General features: G+C 48.6%; 1 protein-coding gene across 1 annotated transcript in view; it reads left to right on the top strand.

The window, feature by feature from the left end:
* The window catches only part of LOC142576603 (glutathione S-transferase D7-like), a 39,624-nt gene extending 29,346 nt beyond the window's left edge, over positions 1–10,278 (top strand). The window contains exons 5-6 of the mRNA XM_075686806.1: positions 8,004–8,174; positions 10,049–10,278. Coding sequence (XP_075542921.1) covers positions 8,004–8,174; positions 10,049–10,183 — 306 coding nt within the window. The 3' untranslated portion in view covers positions 10,184–10,278. The remainder of the gene's footprint in view (positions 1–8,003; positions 8,175–10,048) is intronic.
* Positions 10,279–13,389: the final 3,111 nt, after the last annotated feature.

The raw sequence follows: 13,389 nt of genomic DNA, 5'->3' as shown, positions 1-13,389 counted from the left end.
TAGAGTACCGGGCTGCATCGACAAAACAGAAACTCCGGGCGCGTGCGCAGGCCTCTTCCAGGAGGGCTCTAGCCCTAGCCCTTCGTCTGCCCACGTTGTACTCGGGGTGGACATTCCGAGGAATGCGGGCAACGGTAATGCGCTCTCTCTGTTCTTAAGCTATGCTACAGAAGCTGGCTTCGGTCTCCGTTGGGGAACTCCAAGCTCGCTATAGATGTTTCTCCGGGCACTGGTCGTAGGCAGTCTGGTAAACTGCGCCCTCTCCTGTGACTCCGCTATCTCTTCTAGAGTGGTGCCAATGCCTAGGTGGAGCAGTCGCTCCGAACATGTGTACATGGGAAGCCAGAGGGCTCTCTTGACTGCCTTCCTTATTAACGCGTTCAGCTTGTCCCTTTCCGACATCTGCCATTTGTGCATAGCCGCGACGTAGCCTAAGTGACGCATCACGAAAGCACGAACCAACTGGACGAGGTTGCCCTCGCTCAGTCCTTGCTGCCGGTTTGTAATCCTTCTTATCAACCTGGTGTCATTGTCCATTTTCTTGGTGAGCTTCAGTACCATCTGGCTATTGGAGTCCTTTCGATTCGATCGTCATAACCAGAACGCGGAGGGAGTCAACCCTAGGGATGGGGAAGCCCTCACTTGTCCTTAAAGTGATGCCGATGCACTCTACAGGCCTCCAACCTTTCGGTTTGGGGCCCCTGCGCTTGGGTCAGTATAGTAGTACCTCTGATTTCCTCGGTGAGCATCGGAGGCCTGTCGGTTTCAGGTAGCCTTCTGTACCTAGATGGTTTCTTGAAGCTCAGCGTCTAAACGTCCGTCACTGCCGCTGGTGCACCATTTGGTGACGTCTTCTGCATATATCGTGTGATTAATGCCGTCAACCCTGGAGAATTCCCTCGAAAAACCAAGCATGGCAAGGTTAAAGATGGTCGGGGATATGACTGACCCCTGCGATGTCCCTCTAGAGCCGAGGCTAACCGAGTCTGACGCGAGGTCTTCCACATGGAGGATAGATTCTCTGTCCGCAAGGAAAGATCTCGGGAAGTCATGAAAGTGTTTGCACAAAACAAGGTTGGAGATCAGTCCAAAGACAAAGCAATGGAGGATGTTGTCGAACGTCTTCTCGAAGTTCAGGCCAAGTATGGCTCTCGTGTTGCGATCGATCACCTGATCCTTGATCAGCCTCATGGTGTCTTGCGTCGAAAGGCCCGCTCTGAAGCCTATCATGTTGCGGATATAGACGTCCTTGTCTTCCAAGTACCGGGAGACCTTGTTATGAATTGCGTGCTCGGCCACCTTGTCCACACACGAAGTCAGCGAGATGGGCCTGAGATTGTCAAGACTGAGTCGCTTGCCGGGCTTGGCAATGAGGATGGTGGTGGCCCTCTTCTGCATTACCGGAACTCTGCCCCTTCTCCACGTCTGGTTGACGATCTCGGTCAAGTACTCTATTGATTTGTCCTCAGGGCCTTGTTCAGGATCTTCTCCGGACCGGGGGTAGACCTGCCGTTTAAGTCGTCTAGGGCCCGTCTGACTTCATCAACCCCAAACTCCGTGTCGAGCTCTGGGATTTCGGAGCCCCCGTAATCGTTGAGGGGGTAGTCGCCGGGTCGGAAACCACCGGTAGGTACTTGTTCCCCAGCTTCCTTCGGACTTCGACGTCCCAGAATTCCTGACTGGCTGCGTGTGAAATGCGTACCACCGTGCTCCGTTATTTCGACTTAATATTCGTCTCGTCCAGCAAGTGCTTGGGGAGGTGGCGAGGCCCTCCTTTGCGCATCTGACCGTCTGTCGAATTGCAGACATCGTCCCAGTGCTGTCTGGAGAGGACCTTGCAATGTTCCCACATTTTCTTGTTGACTTCGGCAATTTTCTTTCGGAACCTTGTCTTGAGACGCTGCCTCTTCCACCTGGATAGCAGGGACTGCTTGGCCTCGAGCAGATGGGCAAGCTTGCTATCCATCTTCTCGACTGGGAGATCTATGCTGACTTTCTTGGTGGCGGCCTCGATGTCTCTTCCTATCTGTTCAGTCCAGCGTTCGAGATCGGGCATCACCTCCATGTCTTCCGAATATTCCTCCCTAATCTTTCGAAACTTCTCCCAGTCGGTGACCCTGAACTTACGCAGTCTTCTCTGCTGTACCCGAAGGCCGTGGCCAGGATGTAGTGGTCACTGCCCATGTTTTTTGTTGAGGTTGGCCCACTTAGCTTCCGCCGCTGCTTTGACGAAGGCGAGGTCCGGAGTTGTATCCCTGCTGGCCGACGTGCCGCATCTAGTAGGGAACGACGGGTCAGTGACAAGCATCAGGCCCCCGTTGAGCGCCTCTTTCCAAAGGTCCTCCCCTTTGTGGTTGTCATACAGGTAGCCCCAGGTGTGATACGGAGCGTTAAAGTCGCCTGCATTGATGGGGGGTGGAGTTCCTGGAGATCCGCGCTGCCCTGGAAACGAGGCTCCTGAATCGCTGTCTCAGGTCCTTTCGGCTGCTGTAGGCGATGGATGGATGGATGGATGGATGTTATGAGCGTCCCCTTTGAAACGGGGTGGTGGGTGGCACCAAGCTCTTGCTATTATACCGCCTAATGTCCTACCTACGTTAAAATTGAATAAAAAACCAATATGAACTACCACAACCAAATTTTCTGACCACCTATTGCGAACTTTTCTTTTGTACGTCTCCGTTTTCTGTCGTTTCCCTACTTTTCCTCCACCAATCTTCCATTCGCCTCTTACTAATCTCTACTGCGGACATGTTTACTTTTCCCCTGCTCTCGCTGAACCCAAGGGCTTCAAGGAGGCCAGTGGTGCCTAAATCGACCGCTGGGCAGATGTCTTCATATTCTAATAAAACATGCTTCATTGTTTCCCTAGCTTTACCGCAGCAAGATGAAGACGCTCCCCCTGCTGGCGGGTCCGGGAATGATGTCGATCATGGTGTATTCGGTCTCGCTTGGCGTCATTTTCAGGTCATGCGTGACGTATGTCAGTTTCTTGTTCATCAGGACAGCGACGCTTCTTCCTACTTCATGCTTCGCGACAGACAGGTAGCCGGGTAGCGCGACTCTTTCGGTCAGTGTTTCTTGTAGGAGGACAACGTGCGGTTTCTTCTCGTGTGAGCGAATAAATTGCTGCAAAGGGTCCCTCTTTTGGAGAAATCCCCTGCAGTTTTCATTGCCATATTCTGAATCAATTAGGTTATCTGGTCATCTTGTGCCTGTTGTTGAATTGTTGGGCTAATTTTCTGAGAAGGCATCCGTTCTGACTGGCCGAGGCCATTCCCGGGAGCGACAGAGCCCGCGGGCCCATTACTGGAGCCACCAGATTCTCTAGGTACGATTTTACTTTGCAGAACCTCTTATTGTACCTCTCTTTCATTGCCAGCATGCTCCCCTGGAGGCGCGAGACCGTCTCGCACCGCTGCTTCATGCTCTCGCTCAGAGAAGCGAGCATCTCGTGAATCACCGACTTTGCTCTACTTGCCGGTTTTCCTCCTCACCAGCAATGGCCCTCTTTTTGGCAGGCGTCTCCGCCTGACAGCCGTCCGCCATGGGCATCTCCGTCTGTATCGACTCGTCCATTTCCTTGTCTGCCGAGCTGGAGTGTTCTCTTTTAAACTCGGACATTTCTGCCATGAGTTTCGCCATCGTATTCCTCATCATTTCCTTTTCGCGTTCTAGCTGCGCGAGAGCCTAAAGTTCTCGTGCTCCGGCGGCAAACCCCTCGTTACCTCTTTTCCGGTGGCGTCTCCATGGGCTCGATCGGCCCAAGTCAGCTGGCCTCCTTGTCCTCGTTTCCTGGACCGGGACCCCGTAGAATCGAACCGTACTTGCGCTTCTCCACCTCGGAGGCGTCGGCGGCTGGAACGGGAGCGCCCTCTGGAACGGGAGAGCCCTGTGCAGTCCTGCGGCGACAACTGCTGCGGCTGCTGCAGGCCTGCTTTCTTTCGCCGTCGCCAGGTGGGGGAGTCGAGACTCCGTTTCTTGAAGCTTCTGCCGCCTTTTCCCATCGTCTTCTCCTCACCACGTACGGGATCTCGTACAGTTGTCGGCACGTTTTGCCGGCTGTCATGTGCGGACCTCCGCACAGCTTGCTTTTAGCCCCACATTGGTGTCACTCGTCCGGGTTCGGTGCGCCACAACATCAACAGATGGCTTCGCCTGTGGTCGGGTACACGTCGGCTCGATGACCCAGTCTGCCTCACGCGTAGCAGTTGTCCACTTGCTTGCGGTACAAAAAGCATCTCAGCAACACTGGTCTGTAACGCGCAAAGTTCCGAGCTTTCAAGCCGTCGAATGCCACGAAAGCCGTGCTCGTGTTCTTAATTCTTTTTGTCCGCCAGAGCTAGTGGATTTCTTACGTTGACAATGTTCCTGCCCAGCTCATCCGGGTGGTCACTCAGAGTGATGCCTAATCACCCCCTTGCAAGTGTAGTGTGGCGCCGCTTCGTAGGCGCTGACCTCGTGTTCCTTCCCCATCCCCACGATCGACTTGATTATGGTGTACCTTGTCGCATTCTCCCTGTCTAGCACGCTGACCATGATAATACTTTCCAGAGCGTTCGGACTTGCGACGTCTGATCCGCCCCTGGCGTCACCTCCTCCTGCTGCCTCCATGATCGCTCTGCCTGCGGTCATTGCCCCAGCTTTGGACACGTGTAATCCACCCTTCGGCCTAATTATGGTTTTGGCGTCTTCTTTTGGGAGCGGGGGCATGCGTCCGGCCTTGATCCCCCTTCTCTTGATTCTCTCTCCGTTGCACCGATGCCCGGCAGATGTCCTTGGCGCTATGGCTAACTAGTTCCATCTTGGATTCGACACCTCTGGCGTTGGCCGCTCAGTTAGGCGAACGCCTGGCAATGGCCGTCTGCCAGCCCAAATCTCCTAAAAACAGTTCCGGGGGTAAGTGCTCCCCATCCACCGAAATTTCGATATTTGGTAAAGCCAAAAGCAGCCCCTTTAGTAGCAGATGGCTATTACGCTCGGGTACCGCTCCAGGCGTCTCGGCCCGTCTCGGCGACGTGGTTCGGGCGAAAAACACTGGTAATAAGGCGAAACGTCCACCCACCGACCAAAACTTGGTATCAGCATTGTGCTCTCGTCTTTAGGCGTCCGTTGGCAACAAAATCTACTCGGAAAACCTAAAAAATCTGGCCGGAAACATTTTAGAAAGCGGGAGCCGATGTTTTCATCACTGTCCTACGCGGCTTCTTCTTCCCTGAAACCCCGTTGTCCCAGGGAAGACCCCGTGGTCCGTAAACTTTTTGGTCTACAGTATAGACATGTCTCTCTCAAATTATTTGTCTCAATACATCGCTAACTGGAAACGAGCGAGAGCTGCGCTCAAATTTTGCATTAGAGAGTATCATAACCGTAGGTGATTTGTTGACGGTCTTTGCAAAAGTGTAACATAGGACGAGAAGGCTGCTGAAAGACCAAGTACGGTTATTGCATCGCCTGCTTAAACGTCGAATAGGCGAATTCATCGACAAGGTTTTGTGCTGGTCAAAGCATTAGAAAAGTGCTTTCTTCGTGCAGTGTCAGATTTTATGGGCTGAAGTTGTGTCTTCCGACTTTTGCAGGAACTTAACATTTTTCTGCATTTCGGCAGAAAGATGTTAAAGCCAGGTTCCGATAAGCCTGTGTTCACTGGAAATGAAGTACAACACTCTTGCAATTTTAGGCCGCAGCTCTTAGACGCCCGTTCCTGCGGTGCGTGTCGGCGTAACGGAGTGAACGAGCATAGTAGCGAAGGATGAAAGAGCAGCTGGAAGCGCAGTGGGGTATGAAAGGCAGCGATAGTGAAGAGGGTGCAAGGAGGAAAGTTGAGGAGGAGAGTGCAGCTTAACGATCAGGCGGAATGCGGAGGAGAAAACGTGAGAAGAAAAGTGTAGTCCCGCGCAAGATGTGTTGTGCGGCGATCGCAGTGACTTTGCGCCAGAGTACGTCGCGTCGTCTGTTCACCCCTTTATCTTTCTTCGTTCACTACGTTTCCCTGGCTAAGAAATGTTAACCTTGTTATCCCTCAACGCATGACTCGCCTGCATGTGTCAGAAGTTTCTCGAATGTTATCGATAGTTCAATGCATTGGCTGTTATCTCCAAAGCTTTTTGTAGTCTGATGGTATGCGCGACGCGAACTGTGTAGTACTTTCTGGAAGCCACACGGGCACCAGCAATGACACTGGAACCTTCGACGAGTCATGTATAGAAGCCAACGTGCCAGACCCGCAGATGAGATTTTCGACGATTGCCGACTTCGCTCACCGCTATGGGTGTGCTTGCGTGTTTACTTGTTTTGCAGGGCACAAGTTCAAGCAATAAAGAGTTAAACGTATAACTTACAGTTTTGACACTGTGGCGTCGTTCACTGTCACTACCACGTGACAATATAATAATAATAAAAATAGTGTCGGCCAGTTCTCTGTGAACAATGAGCGAAGCAACCGGTGGAAGTACTTCGTCTTCCGCAGCCGCTCAACGCGCGGCCCGAGCTTCCCCCTCCGCCGCCGAGAGGACCCTGTTACTCAGAATAAAATTATTTAACGCAATATATCGCAAATTAAAAACATATAAACAGCTGCGCTCAGTTTTAATTAGCGAGTATCGTAATCTTCGACGAATATTGTATTTCGCAGCTGTCAGCATTCTTTCGCACAGTTATCACTACAAGGGTTCTGCGCCAACCAGGATATAACTAAATTTACACTTTTTACTGAAGTGGCAGGACCTACAGATTTTTATACCGAAGCTTTCTTGCAGAGTTCGAGGTGCTTTTTTGTGCGTGTCTGGCCTCGATCGCCGAACTCGTTTAAAGGGAAGGTCACGCCATCTATGCATTGTGCAGCGAAGAAGTAGCTTACGAGCGCAAATAAGTAACACAAAGAGGCACCAGCGTTTCAGTTGAAAAAGACAGTACAACCGCCGCTTACTGCGTGTGGCTCTTGTGAACTGCCGCCGAGAAATGCACCTTACATACGCCTTCTTCCAATATCTACACGCGCCCGCTGGTTGGTGTATATGACAGGATCACTTCGGTTCTCTTTCATGTCACGCCGATGCCTCGAGTGAAGGAAGTGCTCACTGCTGCTCTGCTTGCCGAATGCAAGCGCAAGCAGGCCGAAGTCGAACGCAGTCGTTACGCCATCAAGACGGCCGAAGCTCGGGCCGTTGTCTTCGCGCAGATGAGGTGAGCCGCCCGCAATGAACGCTCCACCCAGACGAAGGAGCACAGGGAGGTCATCTTGGAGCCGTGACGGACCACCGCTACTCAACAAAGAGTGACGGCCAAGCTGGCTTAATGGTTACTTCGAGAAGCATTTCGTCAAGGATACTTTTGGCAGCGTTTGAAGCGTCTGCGATTGGCGTGTGGTTTGCCTCGGACGTTTAAGTCGTCCAAGAGTGGCTCGGGACCATTCTACTACGAAATTTTCCGACAGACAACATTGCGCACTTCGTGGTGCGTGCGAGATGCCAAACGAGAAAGAAGAAACTGTCTCGCCTCTTTTTCTTGAACGGCTTCACGTGACTACCGACTTCGCCCTCACCCCCCCCCCCCTACGTTGCTCCCGCTCATGAGGATTCCTGCCTTGCAGAAGGGCGGGCGCGCCGGTCAATACGGCATATGTCAAGTGCTTACGTCTATGCACACATATGGTTTAGGAATGCTCCGCTTTACATAGATTCCAACTGGAGCGGAGTCTGCCGGTTTTTCATACTGAAAATATTAATTATTTAGACGAGGTTAAAAGGAAACAAATTGCAATTGTGCAACTGAGGCCAGCCACTGAGTCGCATTCTGTGCAACTCGAGCGCTGCTAACATTTTTAGCTTATCGGGTCAGTGCTTACCAATTTTGTGCAAACTAGAGCTATCAGTTTGCACCAACCACTTGCTGCGACAGTAAAATTATACCCACACAACAACCAAACGTACCCGCTTTTTGACTTAGTATGTTCCTTTTATGCTTTCAAACATCGCAGCTGGTGACTCGTAAATTCTTTGCAGTACTCTTACCTGCTCAAGGGTGAACCTAAGTGTGAGAAGAAGGAAGAGGCCTTCCGCAGCAGCCTGCGTTCTATGGAGCATTTGCTCGGAGACAAGCCGAGGCGCTTCCTCACTGGGTCACAAATGACCCTTGCAGATGTGGCACTCATGGAGTCCCTCACAGTTCCTGAGGTATGAAAATTGTCTGGCCGGATTACATAACGCAACAAGCTGGAAACCTGGGATGAGTAATATGATTGGGATAGGTGTGGTAGTAACGAAGGGCTTATGGGAACCTTTCGCGCGCAAAAACATTCAGCTGCTGGTTGCAGGTTTGACTCTTCTTGTTCTACATATTTGTGTACAGTGCTTACTGTGTAATAGCGCAGAGTGGGTCCATGCGGAACTTTCATGCCTTGCTGTTTCAGAAGTCACGTCTGACAATAACGGAAATATCCGAAAGTTTATACGCTTGAAATTTGTGGAAGAGAATCCGTAAAAGGGAGGGGCTTAATTTTGATGTATATATGCCACAGTCACCAGGACGAATCCGATAAATTAAAATCACACGGGCACTGTTGTTGTTCGGCGAGGCATTTTAAGCAAAGCAAATACAATGAAAGTCGGACAACGAGCACCTTGTGTCTCGAACTCAAGCAAACGATTTCCGTATTACTCATAGAGCAACGAAAAATTTGAGCTATTGTGGTCGCTGTCGAGTTCTCCGCTTTCTCGACAATTAGAGTTGATACACGTTAAGGTGGCGTTAAATAGTGCTGCCGAAGCGCGCAGTGGCAGATTTAGAACGTATCCCTAAACCGCGGACAAAACACGAGACCTATCAAAAAGCCAAATATACATTAATTATACTCAGGCACATTTCTTTCCAGGTCATGTTCAAGTGGTTGACCGCGCCCTTCATGTGATAAGTTCCAATACTGGCGCACATCTATTAGTATGACAACTAGATCATGCTGAATCGGCTTCACAAGCTGAACCGCTATTTGTGTGAGAGGCAGCTTCGATTGCAATTGCCGCCGTTGCTAAAAAACTGCGTAAAAGAGGAAAGCTTGATATTCCTTGGTAACTTTTGCAATACAATAAAGACCACAGTAGTGCTACCGTCATAGACTTCGCGAACCCAAGCACAAGCCAGAAAACCTAATGAAAAACTATAATATATGCATTATGTGTAGGTTAGTGCATTGCTTCGGTTCAAATGCTGGTTCCATCGGTTACATCGAATACATTTACCATTTCTACTTGTCGCGTTCTTATTCTGGTAGCTTTCTTTTGAGGAATGTCAGGTACTCAAATGTTCAAATAAAAAAATTAGCTGGCAATTCTTGCTCAAAGGCTCATTTTAATAAACTAAACGGTTACATAATATGTGTTTTGTCATGCCTTAACCATGATATGGGCGCGGCTGATGGTGAAAGCAGTGAAAACGGTGTCAATAATTATCACAGGGCCCAATTAATTAGGGAAGTACCACATCATGAAAACACGCAAGAAAATGCAAAGGCTGAGAAGGTAATATTATATTAAGCAGTGGACGGAACATAAAAGAAGCCCTATTGTTGAAACTTTCATTGCGACACTGTTAAAAACACTAAGTGAAACATTAGTCAGTATGTCATTTGTCATCGCATGTTTGTACCATGGCAATTCACCTCTATACAAATTTGTGTGCTCTCTCAGTGCACCAACTAACGGTATTAAAAGTTGTACTTACGGTTGTGATGGCCCAGACGTGTCTTCAGAAACATTCCGGCTTTTGTGAAATTCTTACAGCTGCTATTAATATATTTTAACGTCGAATTACCATGTCCACGCAAATCTAAACATTAATTGCGAGAAACTGCCTTATTGGCAAACCGGCAGTGAACATTTCTTTGTTGGGCACTAATCCCCACGCCATCTGCGTATTTCGTGCTCAAGATCTTTCATTAACAAAGCCATCGGCTCGCATGGCTAGACCTCCTATACTTACTCAAATATTAGCTCAAAATGGTCTTCAAGATATATTTTACTTTCTGTGTCTAATTTTAATATTTTCCCGGCAGACGATGGACTACGACCTGTCGTCCTTCCCAAGCGTTAAAGCGTGGTACGACTGGATGCAATCTAAACTGTGCACGGTCAATGAAGTCAATGTGGAAGGCATAGCACAGTTCCGGGCTTGCATCGGCATGCAGTGACAGCATGGTCTAGCGCGTGCCCTTTTGCGAATATGCTACTTCCTGTTCCAGCAAGTGTAGTTCAATAAAATTTCTGCAACTTTATGTACATAACAGACGATGGTTGTTCAACTTCCTGATTGGCAAGGACGGCTTCGCAACGTTGCTGTATCAGTACCAAAACAGAACAAGTCACGTGTTCTTGTCTTGCGAATGGAAAGCAAACTTTACAGAGGCTGGAAAATAAATACATGCTAAATACATAGATATCAATCGTGCTCGGTGCTTCAGGACATGCGCCCTTGGGACTATGACGCCATACAGCTTCACTGGAATGAGATTCACTGAGAGTGGCATGATGGTGATGCTTCGGTTATGTTTTCTCAAAAGACTCAACATGCCAAACCGCTGCCTCAGTAGGATTGATTCTACAAATACTAAGGACCAATGGAGGACGGAAACAGTGGGCGTATGATCCAGTACTAACGTAGCAAGAGCATGAATCAACTGTGAGCGTCTGTAAAAATACACGCTGTCATTTGAAGAGCGCAAGTTAAAGATCCTCAGGTGGTCAAATTTTCAGCATTTCCCAACTACGACTGGCCTCGTAATCAGATCATGGTTCTCGCATTCAAAACTCCAATATTTGTCTTTTACTAATTTCGAAAGGAAAGTATGAATTTGGGAAGCGACGTACTGTCACTTGTAGTGTGCGAGCACAACGCAGCCTGTAAAGTAAGGAACAATTTGAAAGATGTAACCATTAACTCGGCAAATTTGATGCCGCATACCAAAAGTTCGGCTTGGTAGCAGTAGCATCGGTAGTTCCAGCAAGATGGGCGGTGGTCGAACGAAAGACGGGGTTTACTCTATGTACATTGCAAAACGTCCCTCCACTCAACATACAGCACTTCCGCAGCACTTCTCTTGGAAGGGCAGTCAAGGAGTGGCGCTGTGCTTGCAGCTGATGATGTTTGTGGCAAACAGACGTGTTTTGCCAGGACTTCGTGGGGCCAGAAAACGAAAACAAGGTTTTTCTACATGCTTTGAACTTGCTTCTCTTTTCGATTTGCTGATTTTTTAAACCTTCAATTATTAATTGGCTAGTCTTCTTTTTTTTCGTGCGCTCGGGTGTGTTTCCTGTATATTTGGTTTGGCAGGATAGTACAGGGTCTTTTCGCGCCACGACTTTCTACATGTGCAATCATGTGGACCGTTAAGTCTTTAAAGCCTTTATATCCAAGTTTGCAAGTGGCAAGACTATTATATATTAATGGTTTTATTTTGTGTGTGAGCATTGCTATAGGGAATATTGCTTTGGTAGGACAGTGAGAGCCTGAATGCGTGTTTGAACACATGCGAACACGTGTCATACCTTAAGTCTGCGCCGCATTTATTGCTATTAAAGCATTGGTAATAATTACTTTGCAGCGTCTTAAGAATTTAGATTCTGTGCGGATCCGCTTTGCTAGAAGGCAAGTGCTCTGAAAGCTTTTGCGTTTGCTTTAGAGAAAGCTAATTGCAGCGCATGGCAAGAAAGACGGTAAAGCATGCAGTGTGCGGGGCGTCCCTCAAAGTAGATGAGGGGACGGATGACAATGGAGAGGAAATCGAGCCAATCGGTAGGGACTGTGAGGTCGATGCTAGGTTAAAGAAAATGTTGTTGCACACATCGCCATTTTTTTTTTCATTTCCTGTAGAAAGTGTGTACCGCCGCCCACCTACAAGAAACGAATTTTTATAACGGTGTTGTAGAATGAAAACTACGCTTTCTATACCGCAGTTTCGATGAATGTAGGTAGCACACGACAGACAAACAAGCTAGCGTTGCAAACGCGTGGCGCCATTTTGTCTGCGACATTCGGCACTGATACGGCGATGCTAGTGAAGGTGCGCTGTGGGGACGGCAGCGAAGTGCTGGTGTGACCGCGTGTCACAGAGGAAGGTGACCTAATCTTCAAGGCAGGTAAAATTACGTTACTCATGGGTGGTGCATGCTGGTTCACACTCTGCGCTTTATTATGTGTATAGAAATGTTGTCTTAGTGCGCTGTGCATTCGCGATGTATTTACCTGCACTTTATTTAGATTTGTTGCTGAAAGGCATCTCGTACATTGCGTTTTAGCTTCAGGCAAGGGCATATAGCTAGGGAGTAAATGCGAACTCAGGCGCTCTTATGGAGGAGATGACGCCCAGTCTGCTCTGCTTGGCTCCAGCCCAGTCAGCCAAGTGCAGTACGCAACGTCTTGGCGTCTGCCCGGAACTACACTCGTCTGCACGAGCCTGCACAATGTATAGGTAAGAAACAAATAGCCCTAGCGACGACGCATTCAGAGAACAAAATAATTTTCCTAAGCATTTATGCATTTTTCATCAACATGCTCGTACATTTGGAAGATCTAGAGATTTGAGCATGCCTGTGGACTAGCGGAGGATGCGCTAACATAGTGAAATACCTAAGTTAGGTTACACATACTTTGCGCGACGTGAACTCGTGTTCGCTTGATTGGTTTGGTCTCCCTACAAAAAATACCTAATACATACATTCCAAACAACCCGCCGTGGTTGCTCAGTGGCTATGGTGTTGGGCTGCTGAGCACGAGGTCGCGGTATCGAATCCCGGCCCCGGCGGCCGCATTTCGATGGGGGCGAAATGCGAAAACACCCGTGTGCTTAGATTTAGGTGCACGTTAAAGAACCCCAGGTGGTCAAAATTTCCGGAGTCCTCCACTACGGCGTGCCTCATAATCAGAAAGTGGTTTTGGCACGTAAAACCCCAAATATTATTATATACATTCCAAACAATTCAAAACAGGGTCGCGCAAATTATCGTTCATATACTGATAACTCAAGCATAAAAGAAATCAAATATGAACTGTCACTACAACCAGTAAGTACGCATTGCGATATCTATGTCATAACCTTATCATGTAAATATGTTCCCAATAAGAAGCATTCACCTTTCCGTCTTGATGTCAGCTTTCGACATCAAGAAGGCTGTATAGCTCTCTATAATTCACTTGCATCTATGGAGGGACACATTCATTTAATTCCTCGAATCTTCCACAATTCATGAGGATGTGTAATGACCCTCCTCTCATAATTGTTTCTGTCGCCAACCATAATATCTTTGGCGTCTTCTGGGAACGCATTTCACTTCTATAGCGCCATGTGATGTAGCGTAACAGCATGAAATGTGGTTCTTTATCGAATTTTATAAATACTGC

The sequence above is a fragment of the Dermacentor variabilis genome, chromosome 3 (genome assembly GCF_050947875.1).
Source record: "Dermacentor variabilis isolate Ectoservices chromosome 3, ASM5094787v1, whole genome shotgun sequence".
Taxonomy (NCBI): domain Eukaryota; kingdom Metazoa; phylum Arthropoda; class Arachnida; order Ixodida; family Ixodidae; genus Dermacentor; species Dermacentor variabilis.
Note: the sequence above shows the minus strand (reverse complement) of the source record. Positions and strands in the feature narration are given on the sequence as shown.